Source organism: Lynx rufus, unplaced genomic scaffold (assembly GCF_022079265.1).
Source record: "Lynx rufus isolate CCGP_SWC_20201006 ecotype Redwood Valley unplaced genomic scaffold, mLynRuf1.p SCAF_22, whole genome shotgun sequence".
Classification (NCBI taxonomy): domain Eukaryota; kingdom Metazoa; phylum Chordata; class Mammalia; order Carnivora; family Felidae; genus Lynx; species Lynx rufus.
This window is the reverse complement of record NW_025814837.1, coordinates 19,856,868-19,878,094: the sequence shown is the minus strand read 5'-3', so window position 1 is coordinate 19,878,094 and position 21,227 is coordinate 19,856,868. Positions and strand designations below refer to the sequence as shown.

At 34.5% G+C, this 21,227-nt stretch overlaps 1 protein-coding gene across 3 annotated transcripts in view; it reads right to left on the bottom strand.

Annotated features, from left to right (window-relative positions):
• The window catches only part of ROCK1 (Rho associated coiled-coil containing protein kinase 1), a 158,605-nt gene that overhangs the window by 84,857 nt on the left and 52,521 nt on the right, over positions 1–21,227 (bottom strand). For all 3 annotated transcript variants that reach the window (XM_047086920.1, XM_047086919.1, XM_047086918.1), the window contains exons 3-9: positions 17,674–17,774; positions 16,827–16,964; positions 13,998–14,173; positions 13,059–13,143; positions 11,644–11,788; positions 11,176–11,314; positions 7,729–7,820 (exon numbers count right to left, since the gene is read on the bottom strand). In XM_047086920.1, the coding sequence (XP_046942876.1) occupies positions 7,729–7,820; positions 11,176–11,314; positions 11,644–11,788; positions 13,059–13,143; positions 13,998–14,173; positions 16,827–16,964; positions 17,674–17,774 (876 nt within the window). The remainder of the gene's footprint in view (positions 1–7,728; positions 7,821–11,175; positions 11,315–11,643; positions 11,789–13,058; positions 13,144–13,997; positions 14,174–16,826; positions 16,965–17,673; positions 17,775–21,227) is intronic.

Here is a 21,227-nt window from a genome sequence, read left to right as displayed (position 1 = left end):
TCTTGAAAACAACAGAAAACTGACTTATCATACATCAGAAATCCTCAATACGATCAAGAGCCTATTTCTAAGCAAAAACATTGAGGGTCAGAAGGCAGTGGAATGACATATTTTAAAGTGCTGAAAGAAAACAACAGTCAAGCAAGAATTCTATATCCAGCAAAATTATCTTCAAAAATGCAGGGAAATTAAGATATCCCCAGATAAAAGAAAGAGGAGTTTGTTGCTAGTAAACCTGTCTGGCAAGAAATGTTAGAGTTTTTAAGGTTTAAATGAAAGGACACTAGACACTAACTCAAACCTTTACAAAGAAATAAAGAAATAAAAGTAACTACACTGATAAATGTAAGAGCCAGCTTTATATATTTTTGTTATATAATCTACTTTAAAAAATAAATAAATAAATAAATCCACTTTTCCCCCTATATGACTTAAAATATAATGGGTAAAATAATTATAAATTTATGTTAATGAGCACAGAATATATACAGATACAATTTGTGACAACAACATAGAAGAAAATAGATCTGTATAGAAGCAATTTTTGTATGCTTCTGACAGTAAACTGTATCAATTCAACCTAGACTGTTATCAGTTTAGGATGTTAAATATAATCCCCAGGATGATGACAATAAGAAAATGACAATATATGGAAAAGGAATTAAGAGAGAGGGAATCAAAACAGTACACCATAAAACAATCCATTAAATACAAAAGAAGGCAATGATGTAGGAGATGAGGAACAGAAAAAAATCAGACATACAGAAAATAGAACAATGGCAGATGTCTTTACATACAGTATTCACTTTAAATGTAAACGAATTAGTCACTAATAAAACGTAGAGATCTGAAAAATGGATTAATAAAATTGATCCAATTATATGCAGTGTACAGACACTCACTTTAGATCCACAGACATAAAAATGTTAAAAGAATGAAAGATATTCCATGGAAAAAAGAGCTGACGTGGCTATACTAACATCAGACAAAATCAGTAAAATGGTTAGAAGAGACAAAGAAAAACAGGACATACTGATGACATTGATAAAACGGTCAACTCATCAAGAAGGTGCAACAATTATAAACAACACATTAACAACACAGCTCCAAAATATTTCTAGTAAAAAATGACATAAATGGAGAAACAGACAGTTCTAAAATAATGGGGTCATCAATAACCCACTTTCAATAAATGAACTAAACAATTAAACAGGAGATGAATAAGAAAATGCAAGACTTGAGCAACATCATAAATGAATTAGATGTAACAGATGTACAAAGCTCACTCCACCACCAAGAGCAGAATACAAACTGCACATGACACATTCTCCAGAACTATATGTTAGATCAAAAAAACAACTTAAGCAATTTAGAGAGACTGAAATCATACAAACCAGCCACTATGGAATGAAACAAGATCAGTAATAGAAGAAACACCAGAAGGTTCACAAGTATGCTGAAAATAATATGCTTTCTTTTTTGTTAAGTTTTTATTTAAATTCCGGTTAGTTTATATACAGTATAGTATTAGTTTCAGGAGTAGAATTTAGTGATTCATCACTTACATATAACACCCAATGCTCATCACAACAAGTACCCTCCTTAATACCCATCACCCATCTAACCCATCACCCACCCACATCCCATCCAGCAACCCTCAGTTCATTCTCTATAGGTAAGAGTCTGTTTCTTGGTCTGTTTCTCTTTTTTTCTTCGTTTGTTGTGTTTCTTAAATTCCACATATGAGTGAAATCATATGGTATGTGTCTTTCTCTGACTTATTCCACTTAGCATAATACATTCTAGCTCCATCCTCATCATTGCAAATAGCAAATTTCATTAAAAAAAAAAGTTATTTATTTATTTAAATAATCTCTACACCCCACGTGCGGCACGAACTCATGACCCTGAGATCAAAAGTCCACATGCTCTTCTGACTGAGCCAGCCAAACACCCAAAGATTTCATTCATTTTGGTGGCTGAATAATATTCCACTGTGTGTGTGTGTGATATCTTCTTTTTCCATTCATCAGTTGATGTACATGGGGTTCTTTCCACAATTTGGCTACTGTTGATAAGGCTGCTGTAAACATCAGGCTGCATATATTCATTTGAAGCAGTATTTTTGCATCCTTTGGGAAAATACCTAGTAGTGTAATGGCTGGGTCATAGGGTAGTTGTATCCTTAACCTTCTGAGCAAACTCCATACTGTGTTCCAGAGTGGCTGCACCAGTTTGCATTCCTACCAACAGTGTAAGAAGGTTCCCCCTTCTCCACTTCCTTGACAACATCTTTTGTTTCCAGTGTTGTTAGTCTGAGCCATTCTGACAGGTGTGAGGTGGTATCTCATTGTAGTTTTGATGTGTATTTCCTTGATGATGAGTGATGTTGAGCATCTTTTCATGTGTCTGTTAGCCATCTGGATGTCTTCATTGGAAAAATGTCTATTCATGTCTTCTGCTCATTTATTAACTGGATTATTTGTTTTTTGGGTGTTGCGTTTGATAAGTTCACTATAGATTTTAGATACTAATCCTTTGTTGGATATGTCATTCGCAAATATCTTCTCCCATTCTAAAGACTGTCTTTTAGTTTTGTTGACTACTTCCTTTGCTGTGCAGAAGCTTTTTATCTTGATAAAGTCTCAATAGTTCATTTTTGCTTTTGTTTCCCTTGCCTCCAGAGATGTATCTAGTAAGAAGTTGCTACAGTTGATGTCAAAGAGATTAAAATAACATATTCTTTAAAAAAAAAAACAAACAAACAAGGAGTCAAAGAAGAAATCACAAGGGAGATTAGAAAAAATGCATTGAGACAAATAAAAATGAACAACAACCAAAACTTAAAGGATTTTGCAAAAGCAGTACTCAGAAAAATTTTAGTTGTAAATGCCTATGTAAAAAAAGGAGAAAGATCTCTTGGGGGAATCTGACTTTTTTTTTTCAATGTTTTATTTAATTGAGAGAGAGAGACAAAGAGAGAGAGAGAGAGAGAACAAGAGAAAACAAGCGGGGAGAGGGGCACACAGAGAGAGGAAGACACAGAATCGGAAACAGGCTCCAGGCTCCGAACTGTCAGCACAGAGCCAATGTCGGGCTCCAGCTTGTAAACTGCAAGATCATAACCTGAGCCAAAGTCTGTCGCTTACTGACTGAGCCACCCAGGCACCCCATAAGCATCCAACTCTTGATCCTGGCTCAGGTCATGATCTTGTAGTTCAAGTTCGAGTCCCACATCGGACGCTGTGCTAATGGTGCAGAGCCCACTTGGGATTCTGTCTCTCTTCCTCTCTGCTCCTTTCCCTCTTGTGTTCTCTCTTTCAAAATAAATAAACAAACTTAAAAAGAGAGAAAGAGAAAGGTCTCAAATCAATAGCCCAGCTGTCACCCCAAGGAACTAGGAAAAAAGAGCAAACTAAGCCCAGAGCTCAGTTTGGAAAGAAACAACCGTAAGGAAAGAAACAACAGAGATTAGAGTAGCAGATAAACAAAATTAAGAATAGAAAATTAATAGTGAAATTAACAAAACCAATAACTACTTTTTAAAAAAGAATCTACAAAATTGACAACAAATCTTTTAGCAGACTAAGGGGAAAAAACAGAAGACACAAATCAGAAATAAAAGTAGTCAAACTTCAAGCTGTAGTCCTAAGCTATAATCATCAAGACAGTACAGTAGTACTGGCACAAAAACAGACACTCAGATCAATGGAACAAAATAGAGAATCCAGAAATGGACCCACAAATGTATGGCCAACTAATCTTTGACAAAGCAGGAAAGAATGTTCAATGGAATAAAGACAGTCTCTTCAGGAAGTGGTGCTGGGAAAACTGGACAGCAACATGCAGAAAAATGAACCTGGACTACTTCCTCACACCATACACAAAAATAATCTCAAGATGGATGAAAGACCTAAATGTAAGACAGGAAGCCATCAAAATCCACGAAGCCAAAACCTCTTTAACCTTGGCCACAGCAACTTCTTACTCAACATGTCTCTGGAGTCAAGGGAAACAAAAGCAAAAATCAACTATTGGGACCTCAAAAAATAAAGCGCTTCTGCACAGTGAAGGAAACAATCAGCAAAACTATAAGGCAACCAACGGAATGGGAGAAGATATTTGCAAACGACATATCAGATAAAGAGTGAGTATCCAAAATCTATAAAGAACTTATCAAACTCAACACCCACCCCCCCAAAAAATACCCAGTGAAGAAATGGGCAAAAGACATGAATAGACACTTCTCCAAAGACTACATCCACATGGCCAACCAACACATGAAAAAATGCTCCACATCACTCATCATCAGGGAAATACAAATCAAAACCACAATGAGATACCACCTCACACCTGTCAGAATGGCTAACATTAATAACTCAGGCAACAATAGATGTTGGTGAGGATGCGGAGAAAGAGGATCTCTTTTTGCACTGCTGGTGGGAACGCAAACTGGTGCAGCCACTCTGGAAAACAGTATGGAGGTTCCTCAAAAAGTTAAAAATAGAACTACCCTATGATCCAACAACTGCACTACCAGGTATTTATCCAAGAGATATGGGCATGCTGTTTCAAAGGGGCACATGCATCCCAATGTTTATAGCAGCACTATCAACAATAGCCAAAGTATGGAAGAACCCAAATATCCATCGATGGATGAATGGATAAAGAAGAGGTGGTATATATATACAATGGAGTATTACTCGGCAATCAAAAGAATGAAATCTTCCATTTGCAACTACGTGGATGGAGCTAGAGGGTATTATGCTAAGCGAAATTAGAGAAAGACAAATATCATATGACTTCACTCATATGAGGACCTTAAGAGACAAAACAGATGAACATAAGGGAAGGGAAACAAAAATAATATAAAAACAGGGAGGAGGACAAAAACATAAGAGACTCTTAAATATGGAGAACAGACAGAGGGTTACTGGAGGCAGTATGGGAAGAGGGATGGGCTAAATGGGTAAAGGGCATTTTAAAGAATCTACTCCGGAAATATTGTTGCACTATTTGCTAACTTAGATGTAAATTAAAAAAATAAATTAAATAAAAACAAAAAACAAACAAAAAAAAGTTTTATAGCAGAAGGAAAAAAAAAGAAATGAAAGTAGGGACACAATTACCAACCTTTTACAAAGAGTGAATAAGATCAGGAAGCTCATGGAATATCTGCCAAAATGCAAGCTATTTTGTACCCTGCGACCACACCATCAAGGAAGAGATGGTGAAGATTAATTGCCATTATAACTTGTAGATATGTAAGTGGTAAAACTACGAAAAGAAGTATTATTTGGAAAAGGTATGCAATACTGCCAAAGAAAACTGGAGTGTCAAAAAAGTTAAAAAGAATTATAACTATTATATAATTTTTAAAAGCTTAGCAGGTCAGAGAGGTCAGTTCACAATAGAAGTATTCTTGGTATTTTAGGGATGGGAAGTAAAGAAGGGGTAGGAAGAGGGAAAGGGAAGCAGAGAACAGTAAGTTCTACAGACTTCAATTTTTCTTTCTTTCCTCTTTTTTTTTTTTTTAAACAATAACTATAAAATAGGAGCCATTAGGATTAGGAAAAGATAGCAAAGTGTTTATGTTAAATCTAAGTACACCATAGCAAAATCACAGATAATATAGATTTTTAAAAAGATAGAGAGGGGTGCCTGGGTGGCTCAGTCGGTTAAGCGTCTGACTTCAGCTCAGGTCATGATCTCACGGTTTGTGGGTTTGAGCCCTGCATCGTGCTCTGTGCTGACAGCTCAGAGCCTGAAGCCTGCTTTGGATTCTATGTCTCCCTCTCTCTCTGCCCCTCCCCCGCTGATGCTCTGTCTCTATCTCTCAAAAATAAACATTAAAAAAATTTTTTAAAAAGATAGAGAAATAACACTAATACTAATAAAATTACCTAATTATAGAAATTCTTTAAAGTTTGATTTAAATCAATAAAGTAATTCATTTTACCTGCTCTTTAAATTAATATAAACAGTTACATTAAGGAGGTATAACAATATCATAAAATGCCATTGATTTGGACTCCCCAATTCCACTAGAAGAGCTTTTGTTGGTTTGACCACTGATGTTTTCCTAGTGCCTGAAATAGAATAGTACTCAGAATATAGCAGATGTTCAGTATTTGTTGACTAGGTTACCCCCTCTCCTAATTAATACCAGTTTTTCAGTACACTAAATGAAATATGTCCTCCCTACTGTTTAGAGCGATTTACTCCGTGGTTATTCTATGGTTATTTATGCATCGTTTCAGTCTGAAAAATAATTTAAACCAATATGAAAGATACTTTGTTATTTTCTTCAATCGCCTTTTAAATTTTCTTCAGATTATAATTGTATCTGTAAGCTTTCAGCTTTCTTAAACTTCTAAGAGCATAGCTTGAAAAAAAAACCCACAAAATTTTTCAGTGCAACGATTCATCATCCCACTGTCTTCATCCTGGTCTTTACATCAGTTTCTCATGCAGCGTAAAGACAATAATCATGTCACATTTACTTGTCAGGAAGAGGAAGTTCTCTATTTCCCAGTATATAACTATTAATAAATTCTGAGGGTCAAGATGCGCCTGTAGCTTTTCCACATAGCAGGTCGTTCAGTGTCATTCTTTGTAGTAGTATAATTTTTTTAATTCCTCCAAGAATTTATTTCCCCTTTTCCCTCTCAGTCAACTGTATAGCCTGTATACAGTGTATGTGCTGTACCTGAAGGCAATATAACTGTTACTTTAAAAATATTTGATAACTAGGATATTTCACTAATGTTGGCAAAACTACAAACTGCTTCTTCAAAATTAACAAGATTCATTTCTTCTAAGCTTTCCCTCACAGTCTCAACTACACAGGGAGTCATTAAGACAAGTATGTACTACCTATTTAATTTGTAACTGTCTCTAAAACCACACAGCTGAATTTATTTCCATTATTACTGTTTACTGTTACTGCTACAGCAGGAAGTTAGGAACTGGTATATATTATCCTTTCTGTGAACAGGGAAAAAATTCCTGAGACTTCAACAGGAAAAAGATGAATGCTTGGCCTTCCAAATCCACAAAAAGATGTTGGTCAACTTTGGCACCATTATAATTTTTAGTCCATTATGTTAAACAAGGTTTTCTGTGAATCATTTATAATTTTAATTTTTTTTTTTAAGTAGGGCAATGTCCTAACCTGACTGAAAATGAACTTCTTGCACACTACATATTTTCATTTCTGAACTGCAGGCTGCAAATCTGATGGAATCAAGTATACTGTAATTTCCTGTATCTACATACAAATTAAATTCTGGTATTTATCAATAATAGAACTTTATATTTTATATTTTAAGTTTAGTAAAAACAAGATAACTTGTCCTTTCACAGGAAATATATTTTAATTTAAATTACCCTTTATTAACTTTCTTCACAATGAGATATTTTAATACTAAGACAAAAGGCAATTCAACAAAGATCAAATATCAAAGCATTACTGCTGAGCCTAATTCCACCTCATTTATATAATATTTCATCTTGGTATCTCAAATGGAATATAAAAGAAGTAGCAGTACTATTTTCCCAATATTATCAAATAGTCTCTCTCTAATTAGGGTAGGATAATATACATAACCACATCTGTGTACTTTAGATTTTTATTATACACATATATTAGCATGGAAGTTTCAACAGATTATTTACTACAACTACTTTTGAATATCCACTGTATTGTTCAAGAAAAAAATAACTTACTGTCTCTGAGTGTTTCCCAAGCCCACTGATCATTTTTGAAGAAAAGATGTCGTTTGATTTCTTCCACACCATTTCGTCCTAATCTCACCTCTCTGAATAGAGGGAGAGAAAAAAGTTACTAATCATTTAAGATATTATTATAACCTGTCCAGATATCTTTGTGGACATAATGCTAAAATCTGTGCATGATGATAAAAACAGTTTTATGTCACCTTGAAATTACATTGGTTGTCAGTGTAATTTTCAGCTGAAATTTAAAAACTAGTTGAAGACAGAAACCTGAAGAATTTTTAAAAATATGTATGAGGGGGTGTCTGGGTGGCTCAGTCGGTTAAGTGTCCAGCTCTTGATTTTGGCTCAACTCAGGTAATGATCTCACGGTTGGTGGGTTCAAGCCCTGCATTGGGCTCTGTGCTGTCAGCTTGGGATTCTCTCTCTGCCCCTCCCCTGCTTGTGCTCTCTCTCTCAAAATAAACTTAAAAATTCACACATATATATATATATATATATATATATATATATATATATGAAAAACACAGACTTGTTGATACTCGATGACTTTTCTATTGACAACAAAAATACTGATAAATCACTTGCCTTGCTTCATTAGTATCATGAGTAAAACAGTGCATTTTCTTTTTTTTAATGTTATTCATCTTTTAGAGAGAGACAGACAGAGCATGAGCAGGGGAGGGGCAGACAGAAAGGGAGACAGGGAATCCAAAGCACACTCCAAACTCTGAGCTGTCAGCACAGAGCCCGACGTGGGCTATAACTCACAAACTGCGAGATCATGACCTAAGCCAAAGTCGGGTGCCCAACCAACTAGTTCACCCAGGTGCCCCATAATACAGTGAATTTTCTTGATAGATTTTCAAAATAGTGGTAGTTATACATTTTTTGCAACCAAGAACTTTACACCAAAAGCTCAGAAAGACATCTTAAATTTAAAATTTCCATTTAATACCCTATTATAAATATTTGTGACCAGTCAAAAACCAATGACAACTAATTTTTGACACTACTACAAAACTGAGTTTTAATGGGACAAATTACTGACTCCTGGCCTCTTAGGTGTACACAGAGATAAAATGTTTAAAAATGTGCCTTTAGCTGATTTGGAAAGGAGAACTCAACAACTTCTGTTCTCTACTAGAGTGCTTATAAACAAGAATACCCTGAATTCCAAAATTTTTCATGAGTTAAAAGATAAATTGCTTTGATATAATGTGACATCTTTTTAAGAAGCTTTCACTGGGGTGCCTGGGTGGCTCAGTCAGGTAAGCCTCTGACTTCGGCTCAGGTCATGATCTCCCAGTTCGTAGATTCAAGCCCCACGTCAGGCTCTGTGCTGATAGCTCAGAGCCTAGAATCTGCTTTGGATTCTGTGTCTCCCTCTGTCTCTGCCCCTCCCCTGCTCACCCTTTGTCTCTCTGTCTCTCAAAAATAAATAAACATGGGGTGCCTGGATGGCTCAGTCAGTTGACAGTCTGACTTTCGCTCAGGTCATGATCTTGCAGTTTGTGGGTTCGAGCCCTGCGTCGGGCTCTGTGCTGATGGCTTGGGAGTCCGGAGCCTGCCTCAAATTCTGTCTCTCTCTCTCTCTCTCTCTCTCTCTCTCTCTCAAGAATTAAAAAAAAAAATTTTTTTTTAAAAGAAGCTTTCACTGACTCTCCCAGGCTGGATCAGGAAACTTCTCCATGGTTGTATGGCACATAAACAGTATTAAACTCAGATCCCCACGTCAGGCTCTGTGCTGACAGCTCAGAGTTTGGAGCCTGCCTTGGATTGTGTGTCTCCCTCTCTCTCTGCCCCTCCCCCACTCATGCTCTGTCTCAGAAATAAACCTCAAAAATTTTTTTAAAAAAATAAATAAACATTAAAAAAAATTGTTTTCTAAAAAAAAGGTTTCACTGACTCCCCCAGGCCAGATCAGGGAAACTGTCCATGGTTCTATGGCATATAAACAGTACTAAACTCAGACTACTTATCTCTCTGTACAATAAATGTCTCATTCGCTTGTCTATTTCCTCCAAAGGACTATGAGGTAGTGAACAGTGGATGTATATCTTTTTCATTTCTTTATCCCTAGCACCTAACGTACAGCATAGTACTTATATTTATAGAGTACATATATTAAATGTAAAAAATTTGAAAGACTGTACATTTCAAGCTCTAAAGGAAAAAATGAAGGACAGTAAGTTTATTTTAATTATAATGAATTTAAAATTGAAACATATCTAAAAGCTCTAGGCCTCCCAAATATTTAAATTAACAATATATAAACATAAATATCAAACATAATCTTAGTAAGTCATTTGGTTCATGCTTAAAAAAGTATACCATAAGGGTACACAAAATATGCCATTTTTGTTTCTAAAACACATACATGCATATACATTTATAAAAAGGCTTACTGAATCAGAAAGACATCATACCAATGACCATCTCTAGAGGAAAGGAGGTAGGAAATACATACTTCTTTATAGCTTTGCACTATTTACTTAATTTCAACAAATAGACAGTCATACATAATTAAATCTTTTTTCCAGCTCTGAAGTACATTTGGCAAAATCTTAAGATATGTAGAGTATAAAGTGATGTTTTGACATTGTGAAAGAACTCTCCCATTGAGTTAATTAATACATCTACCACTTCACATATTTACCCTCTGGTGGGGCGGGGGGGGGGGGGGGGCGGGAGGGGGGATAAGAACATTTAAATTCTACTCTCTTAGCAGATTTCAACTATACAATACTGCATTATCTTAAACAGTATCAAATGGAAGATGCATCAATTTTCCCATCACTAAGATAAATGTTCCCCAATTAAATTAATATATGCCATTGACTAGAAGATGTATTCTAATTTCAGAGATGTTAACATGTATTTAAAAAACCCTCAGGGGGCGTCTGGGTGGCTCAGTCGGTTAAGCGTCCGACTTCAGCTCAGGTCACGATCTCACAGTCCGTGAGTTCGAGCCCCGCGTCGGGCTCTGGGCTGATGGCTCAGAGCCTGGAGCCTGCTTCCGATTCTGTGTCTCCCTCTCTCTCTGCCCCTGCCCCATTCATGCTCTGTCTCTCTCTGTCTCAAAAATAAATAAACGTTAAAAAAAATAAAAAATAAAAAAAAAAACCCTCAGACTCAAGAAAATATAATTTTTATACTTAACCAAGTTAAAAATTCAACAATGAAATTAAAAAAAATCTAGTCTAGCCATCAGAAAAGAGCATTATTTCAAATTCTGAGGTAACACAAGTGACTTGAGATCCAGAAAAGCCATCTAGAATATCATAAAATATTAGATTTCACTGTCATGAATGATTTGGGGAATGGTTATATTTTTATTTCAATAGTTCAAATATAGGAGCTCAGATACAGACCTCAAATATTGAGCAGCAAAATGAAAATTTCCTTAGAATAAAGTTCAATGTTAAGACTATTTACCTGTCAGTAAGGAAGGCACAAATAAGATTTTTTGCTTCTTTTGATATATCATTATCATCAGGGAAAGTAAGTGAATTTTTATGGTTCATAATCTTACTATAAGTTCCAACCAGAGAATCTGCATAAAAAGGTGTATCACCTGAAAAATTGATAGGGAAACAAAAGAAAAATAAATAAGATACATTAAAAAAATCAGTTTCAAAGGAAAAGAGTCAATATTACCTGTATAAGGATTACTACATATGCATTAAAGACATACTTAATATATATACATAAAAGAAAACATATCACTAAGTTGCTTTAAGCTTCTAAATAGCTTTTAAAAACATACAAAGCAAGTTTGGATCAGTTTGCTTTCTACAAACAAAATTAATATTGCTTAATGTAACAAATAATTAGAAGAAGCAAAATGGCTAAGTTTTGGAAGAACAACTATGTTAGAGGTACACAAAATTCTCCTTTACTCACCTACAAGCATTTCATATAAAAATACCCCAACTGACCACCAGTCACATTCTCGTCCATAATAACCATCACCACCTTGAGATTTTAATACTTCAGGGGAAATGTAATCGGGTGTTCCAACTGCTGTATCACATCGTACCATACCTTCCTAAAAAGAGTGGCAGTTCAACTTTTGAATTAGGATACAAATATAAAGCCTCAATTATTTAAAAGGACTTTCCTAATAAAATCTGTAGAATTCTAAATCTTTGGGCTATAAGATATATTAAAACCTAATGCAAACTTGATAAAAATGAACACACTCTAATCACATATACATATTATATATGTAATATATTTGTAATAATGCGTATGTGTGGATACATCAGTGATTTTTACTTTGTAATAATACTCACTAGGAAGACACACTGCCAAACAGTTGTGCTAATATAATGACTTCATCTTAACAACAGAGAACAACTATATAAGCCAATGCAAACAGATTGAGGAACTGATAGGATGATCATTTGATAACATTAATATATAAAGGTTGATTTAATTATATATATTTTTTTGCTAAAATAGTTGTTCAATTTAATTCTGCTTGAAACTGTGAAGAAAACATTCAAGAATTGACTGTACAAATATAAAATGGGGGAGCATGTGTAAAAGAAAAGGGTGCAACAGCATTGAGCACACTGAATATCTACTTAATATGCATTTTAACTCTCCAAACCCCCCCCCTCAAAACTAAATGCAAAAACTATACATATCTGTTACTTATTTTAGCTGGTATTAACACAACAGAATTACAATTAAATGTTCACACAAAAGTTCTATGTAGTATTTTCTTCTAACCAAAATAATTCTCCTTTTGAAATAATAAATACGATTTTTTGATATTGTTCTGTGTTAAGTTTCAAAGAATATAAACTGTTTCAACTGAAACAAAGTAAGCATACTTGCTACCTCAGCTATAAATATGTTATTTATTATGTAAGTAATGAGGATAGTATCTTTAAAGATTGACTCCCAAAATACGTAGTAAGATCTTTTACATGTTCTCAGAAGGCTAAGTAAAACACTAAAAAATACACATATCACTGATATCCAATTTTTATGAAAGTCTAATTTTAACACTGGTCTTAGTATTTAGTGACTAATTCCATTTCTAGTTACCAGTAGTAGTGTATATTACAGAGTTGTTATAAAGGATTTAATAAACCTGGCAATGAACACTTACCTTAAATACAGAGAAAAATATAAATCACTTACAAGTTACTAATACAAAATAGAAACCATGCATCTATTTCAACAATTAAGACAGGTCACACCAATTCTGTACAAGACCAGCTACGGTTAGTACATTCTTATAGCATTTTTCTAAAAAGCATCTATCTTGAAATGGCAAAAACTAAATTAAAATCTAATTATTTAACCTTATTCATCTTCATACAAGTACCAAAATCTGCTAACTTCAAATGTCCAGATTTATCCAGCAGCATGTTATCAGGCTTCACATCTCTGAGGGGGGAAAACAAAAACAGTAGAGTGTTTCTAAAACTGGTCAGACACTGATCAAAATTTTATGAGGCAGTTATTTTAGGCCATGTATCTTTACTCATTATAGATAAGGCCATTTCTGATCCCTAGGTGTTTCTATCACATCTATAAATTGAACTTCAGGAGGGAAACTCCTTTACATGTTAATGCCTCAGAGAAGGACATTTAATATTCCCTTTTATTAAAATTTGAATTTGATTCTTACAAAGTGGAAGGCAAACCATGAGAGAGAATAACCATAAAAAACATTACACTCAGACATAAAAGTAACTGAAACACATTTTTCAACATAAATATATAAATAACCCCAGGACTCGGTCTAAATCATGCTCATTTTTGTTATCACTAGCACTTGGCACAGCAACTGCACTGGATTCAAGCAGTGTTTGCAGAAATGAAATTGTTCTTCTAACAAATAAATATGATTTATTCACTAATTAAAAGCAAATTGATTTATATATTTAAAATTTTGCATAAAAAACTAATCAAAAGCAATTTAATTTGTGTACAAAATTTAAAGTGTTTAACTCTCTGGCACATACCTCAGAAAACCAGCTTGTAATTTTTATTTTTCAGAACACCAGATAAAAGCTATGTAATCAGATTAAGGGACATTAAAGAATACATTTATATCAACATTAAGCTGAAATAATAACACTATGAATTTCAAAGTTTTAAATTCTGAAATACCACTTATGTCACATGAGAGGGGAAGAGGTGGATTTCAAGTAGGAAATGCTAATCAAATTAAGTTTAAGTAATTTTCAGCCTCCCCCTTCAACAAATGAAAAAATTTAAAGCATTTTTATCTTTACCTATGAATGAAACCCATGGAATGGATTGCATCCAATGCAAGAACTACTTCTGCAGTGTAGAATCGTGCCCATTTTTCAGGCACATCATAGTTGCTCATTAAGTTTACAAGATCTCCACCAGGCATGTACTCCATCACCATGTAGAGATAACGATCATCTTGGAATGCATAAAAAAGCTATTCAAATACAGAAAAAAAAATCATTAAGCAAAACTGTTTCATTAAAAAAATGGCAAAAATACTAAGATTTAATTAAAATAATCAAATTGCAGTAATTATAGTGCTCTTTAAAAAAAAGACACACACAAGCATAAATACCACAAAGACCCTTGCATATTCAAAGGAACTATTAACTGTGATTATTTTTTTTTTAATTTTTTAAATGTTTTTATTTATTTTTGAGACAGAGACAGAGCATGAGCAGGGGAGGGGTGGATAGAGGGGAGACACAGAATCCGAAGCAGGCTCCAGGCTCTGAGCTGTCAGCACAGAGCCCGATGCAGGGCTCGAACCCACAGAGTGTGAGATCATGACCCGAGCCGAAGTCGGACACTCAACCGACTGAGCCACCCAGGCACCCCTAACTGTGGTTATTTTTAAGGAGTTGGAAACTTTTTTCTCTATATGTTGCTATACTAATTAAATTTTATACAGAGAGAATTTTTTAAAAATTATAATACTTTCAAGTCTCCTAAGCAAAGAAATATCGTGATTCTGACTTAACATGTGCTTTGGTGAGGCCTACTGCTAAATTTATACTAATACCACAATTCTCAAGAAGTCTAAAAAAACGATTACAGCCTCAGCTGTCCATTAGCTGTGTGACGGGGCAATCTGTTTAACCTCCTTAAGTCTCTGTCACTACAATCTCTTCCAGAAAAATTTAAGGGACTATATAAACTTGTTTGACTTTTATACCTGCTGCTAGGTTAAAGACTGGACCTAGCAGTGGCAGTTTGTAAGTGCTTAAAAATGTCTAATGAAGAGAAGCATAAATTAATCTATAAATTGGAGGCATATCAATAAGGATTAACTACCTTTCAGAGTTGTTAAAAAGATTAGTGAATGTAGAACATAATCGGTACAACAGATGCTCAATAAGTAAGAGCAGTCAATAAGAGGAGGAGCAGTAACAACTAACAAGCAGGAAGAGGACAACAGCTGGAGTTAAGCAGGAAGAGTGAGGTCCATTGATATGAAATTCACAAGAATACCAAGCATAAATATAATTTCTTATTTGACCAGCGCTGAAGTTAAAAAAGGAGCAAATTTACAAAAGAACATTTTAAATGAGTAAACACAACAAGATTAGAATCAAACTAAAAATAAAGCCCTAGAGAAAATGATACCTTATTTACAGACGTTTGACTTAATCTTTGTTTCATTTTTTCAGTAGTGTTTAATGATTTTAGTTACCAATTTAGTTATTTTAATTTAAAAAGATATTTTAGGGAAGGATAAGAAACTAAGTGGCATCTCATGGCTATCCCAAATTAAAGGATACAATTTGTCATTTGGGCACCATAATTAAAGAAACAATGTTGATTTGGTAGCAGTGGTTCTCAACCAGAGGAAATAACTGTCTTCTAACACCACCCCCCCCCCCACCCCCCCCCCCCCCCCCCCCCCCCCCGCCACTACCACCCAAGTAAACATTCAACAGTATCTAAACACAATTTCTGTTGTTGCAAATGGTATGTGGGCTGGGGAGGGCTGCTACTGGCAGCACCTGGGTAGAAGCCAGGGATGCTGCTAAAAATCTGATCATGTACAGGACAGCCCCAACAACGAAAGACTATCTGGCCCAAAATGTCAATAATACTGAGCCTGAAAATCCCTGCTCCATACAACTGATAAAAATAGAGCAGACATTTCAGGCATGAAAAGTCACATGTAAATCTTAAACATTTTCCATATTCTCTTTATTCCAATTACTAGTATGCTTCTTTAGGATACTCCACTATATACTGTAAATTAATAAATCACAAAATTCATATTAGTAATTTAGAAATGATTAGTCTACCAGCAGTTTTTCTTTTTTTAAAACCAGAAGATGATTTACTTACCCCATATGTCTTTACATAAGAACCCCCAATACATAAGACAAAAAAAATATGGAGTCGCTCTAGTTGAGGTAGAAACAGAAAACCCAGAATTATAACCTACCCAAATTCCTGCTTGTCCCCATGACTTCACCTGAGGTATCTCCATAGTTGGAAAAAACAATCTAAGGCAATTTCCACATTTTTGACCAAGGGAATTGAGGCCCAGAGATGTATATCTTGGCCACAGCTTCATAGACAGGTCTTTGACAGTTAAGACTAGAACCTATAACTACTGACTTCTACTGTATTTTTCTTTCTACTGAAAACCCTACAGCCAATACAAGATTATTTGAAGGCCCACCTTAACTCACCTTTCCTTCATTTTCCCATTCCTTCCTCTCCACAAAGTAAGAGAGACAAACAGATGGAGGAACAGATGGTTAAATAAAAGAAAAGGATCTCATATTTGGGGAACAAACTTAAATTTCAATATTAAATAAAAGTATCCTCTTATAAGATAATAATGTACGACTTCCCTCAAATCAAAGCAGATTAGTTAAGTTTTCTAATATTTAAAGTCTATAGGCACATAATTATTTTGCTTTGGCTTTTCTTCCTAGAGACAACCCAATAAAATTAAATTTTATGATTAAAAAATGATATATTAGACAATTCTGTAATCAATAATAAATTCTCTATTACTCTTCTAAAAAACAAGCTAAGCTTCTCACATACGTTTAGTTACAAGCTCATAAAGCAATAATGAAGTAGAAGCAAAATCATACCTGAACGACCCAAGGACTGTTAGCAAAAGCCATGATGTCTCTTTCTTCCCAGAAAAAAGCAGAATCAGATCTCTTAATCATTTCAAATTTACTAAGAAGCTTCATAGCATATACCTTCCTGGTAGATTTATGCCTTACCTTTAAAATTGAAAATGGAAAATAATAACCCTTTTGTTAACAATTAAAGCTCAGGATTTACCAGACCAATTTACCAAATTATTTTAACAACTTGTTAAATAATATTATTGTTCTAGCTACTTTTATTTTGTCTCTTCTGCTGAATTATCCCAATTAAATAATCTCAAGGCTTCAATTACCAGAAGCAAGTCATGTTAGAAAAAAATCTTTATTCCCTACATTATGACACACTCCATCTCCTCTACCCGGTTATGCATGCTGCTTTCTATTTATAAAACTTATGATTCCACAGCATTTTAGAAGTCTAATATTACAAGTATAGATTTCTCTTCTGATGTCTGAAACCTCTTCTCTACCCATGGATGCTTGGGGAAAATATTTCATATTATCTGCTGTACTTGACTCTAGGCTTTTTCACATCTTTGGCAAGACTATCTAAAATAATTTAAAGCAACAATTTTATAAAAAAAACAATACCATCCCAAATAATATATCTTAAACACACAAATGGATTTTTTAATTTTAAAGTTATTGTTTTGTTTTGTTTTTAAAGTAGGTTTCACATCCAACACAGAGCCCAGCATGGAGCCCAGCACGGAGTCCAACTGGGATGAGACCTGAGCTGGGATCAAGAGTTGGATGCTCAACCGACTGAGCCACCCAGGCGTCCCTAAAGTTATTGGTTTTTAATTTCATTAAAATAACCTACCAATTGAACTTCTCCAAATGCACCTCTACCAATCACCTTCACTACTTCATAATCTTCAGCTTTCATTCGTAAATCTCTAATTTTATTTATTGTGTCTTTATCTGTATGAAAAGAAAAGTTTATAATTTTAAATCATTGAAGCATTACAGGCAAGTTCTTGAAAAACAAAAAAATTCATTGAGAACTATTTTATAGTAAAATGTAAACTTATAAAAGAGCAATGTTCAATGTATTAAGGATTGTTTTAAATAAATTCTGAAATGACTTCATTCTATTAAAATATTTTCATTAAAATCTAACTTGAGAAATGTTTCAGAAAATAAATATACTACTAACACACACTAAGGAAAATTAGTTAAGTACACAACAAATTTGAATTGAGGGATCACAAGTAAATACTTTAGATTAATGAAATAAAATTTTCTTTTTATCAAGTTTTGATGATCCAAGAAGATGTAAATAAGATATCCAAGAAAAACATGCAAAAAAAAAAATCACTTATATCAATACATTTCTCTATGTGAATTCTCTATTTGAATTTAGTTTTTAACTTAAAACACAGTGGGAATCTCTGCAATTATTTATATAAACCTGTCATGCTACAAACTACAATAATTTACAAATCCCCACTGGATAGATATTCTAATTCCTAATTTGGTCATAGATTAAAATAGGGCTATTTTAATCCACATGGGTCAACACTGGCATGAGATTACATGGAAAAGCTTCACATTTCAACGTGTACAAATACAGAACAGCTATTAAAGTGAAGTTCTAGTTCTTAATAAAAACTCCATATGATATTCTCATCTTTCTTTTTAAATGCACATTTAAACTCAAGTGTTTGTGCACATTATGACCAATAAACACATGCAACAGAAACCAAATTTTTACACAGGGATAACATAAGTACATTTAATTTTAGGTTACATATCTACTGCAAGATGCATCAGAAAGATACAGGCAGTAATCAAATATACTGCACAATTATTTATGTCTACCATACAGGCTCTTTAGAATCACTGTAGATATAGAAGGATGACTTTAAAACATATTTCCTCCTCTTAAGGAGTCCAACCTCTAGCAAATGAAACAGAAAGAAACAATGGAAAAAAAGTACAAACAACAACAAAAAAGCTGTAAGGAGGATAAGCAGTTTGTAGAGCACTAAGAAAGATGCCTAACCCCAACCTGCCTGGGAGGGAGGTGGCTAGAAAGGACTTTCTGGAGATAACACCTGAAACAAGTCTAAAATGAAGCAATGCCATTAGCCAGGTGGGGAGAAGAAAAGAAAGAATACTATAGGCAGATGGGTAATATAAGCAAAGGCACAGAGGAACTACATAGAAGAAAGTTCTGTGTTGCTTAAGTATCAAGTTTGTGACAAGGGTTCAAAGGAGGCACTGTAGAACCCCAAACTGCTTAAGGAGCTTGAACTTTACCTGTAGACCAGTAGCTATAAAACTTTAATCATCAAAAATCCTTCTCACAATAAAATTTAAAGCAACTCAATATGTAAAATAGATAAAAGAAAGTGCCCTGCTTCAGGAGGGTAGTGGTGTGGTGGTGGGGATATCAGAGAGGGGCTGGAGCCTCATCTACTTTGAATTCTTCCATAATGCAGTCCCTGAGAGTCCTGTGGGATCTGTTGGGAGCGGAGAAACATCATGAAAGGAAATAAGGCAGATAAACACAGTTAAATTTACATTTCAGCTAACCCACTCTGGAAAATATGTAAAAAGATGAACTGGATAAGGACAATACTGGAAGTGGATAGAATTTTAAGAGTACTGTAATGCTCCAGATGAAAGTTAGAAGAATTCTGAACCAGGATGTGTTATATAATAGGCTGTGGAGTTGAGAAAGGATCCCTAGCTCTGGTTATATGAGGTTTAGAGCGATAAAAAGGCTACAAAGTCTGTTGCTGGAGCTCAGAAAATATATCTGCTGCAAATTTATATGGGAATGATGATCTTGCTTCCTGTTTTAATTTCTGACAGCACAGGAAGTATATAAAGCAGCTTGATTCATGATTCAAACAACATTAGTTGTCAGAATGACTTTATTAATTTACATATGGCATAATAAGTGCTGTTTTGCCTGTTAATTTTAGGTTGTATTCATTAAGAAACATTACCAAGTCTGGGACAAAAACTAACTTCCAAAATTAATCAGTGTTTAATGGAAACTCAGTGACAATTGAACATGGCTCTTCTCACTTAGAAAAACCTTCATCTTGTCTTTGTCTTAGATAGCTCATACTACCATACAAAATACCATAGATTGGGTGCTTTAAACAACATTCATTTATTTTCTCACAGTTCTAAAGGCTGGAAGTCCAAGATCAGGGAACCAACGTGTAATTTCTGGTGAGGCCTCTCTTCTTCGTTTGTTGGCAGCTGCCATTTCTCTGTGTGTTCACTTGATCTCATGTGTGAGACAAGGTTAAGGACACCAACCTATCTTATCAGAGCCCCACCCTAATGGCCTCATTTAACCTTAATTGCCTCCTTATCGGCCCTATCTCCAAATACAGCCATTGGGGTTTAAGGCTTTGACAAAATAAATGGCGGGGGTGGGGGGGGGGTGGGGGGAATGGGACTACACAAAATTTAGTCTGTAACAATCTTTTTAAAAAAATCACAACTAAACACCACCACTGCTAAGCAATCAACTTGCTTTATACTAAGATAAATTGGATGTTCAGTTCCAATTTCTAACAAAAATTTACAGAATTGATGATGTAAGTCCACAAGAAAGAATGATGTACCACTTACACTGTGGTAAAATAACATATGATAGATTCAGATATTTTCCACAAAGTATCTGCTGATGTATAATAAAATAAATAAATATAGGCTTCAACCACCTTGCTGTTTGCACAAGCTTTGTCAATTTGTCCAACTAAGCCTTTTTCTGTACCATACGTAATTTTAACTACTATCACTTGTAACACACCTTAGCAGACTCCATTTCAAACTGTACCTGTTATTTTCTCATCTTTCTTTAAAAATATTCTTGCCTATACTTGTTCCATGCAGACTACACAGAGAGGATAATTCTTTAGTTACTCCAAACTCAGCACTGACTCCTAAAATAAACACGAATCAAGGAAAATCACTCAGAATTGTTCGTCTTATTTTTTAATTGACTACTGATGTTGCTCTCAATGACCTCAATTCTTTGAGCAAGTGTTCTTGCCAAAAAGCTAATGGTCTTAAGGAAATTTTTCTCTCTACACAATATTTTTATTTTTTATTTTTTTTTGCTGCTGCAAACACTCACCATTGGTGAACAGCTTTCCCTGTTTGGCTAACAAGCCACTCATAGACTAATGTAAGGTCACAGCCTCATTCCTTTTTACTTATGTGAATAAAATTCTGTAATTAGATATTCCATTTCAAATTTTCTTTTTTTTTCTATTTTTGCTTTCCTGTGATTTGGGAATATGACGATGAGGGCTGACTCTGGTAATGTGAATATATATAATTTCAGCACAGCTACAGTGTCACTGCATAATAAACAATGCTTTGCCATTTAACTTCACAAAATAA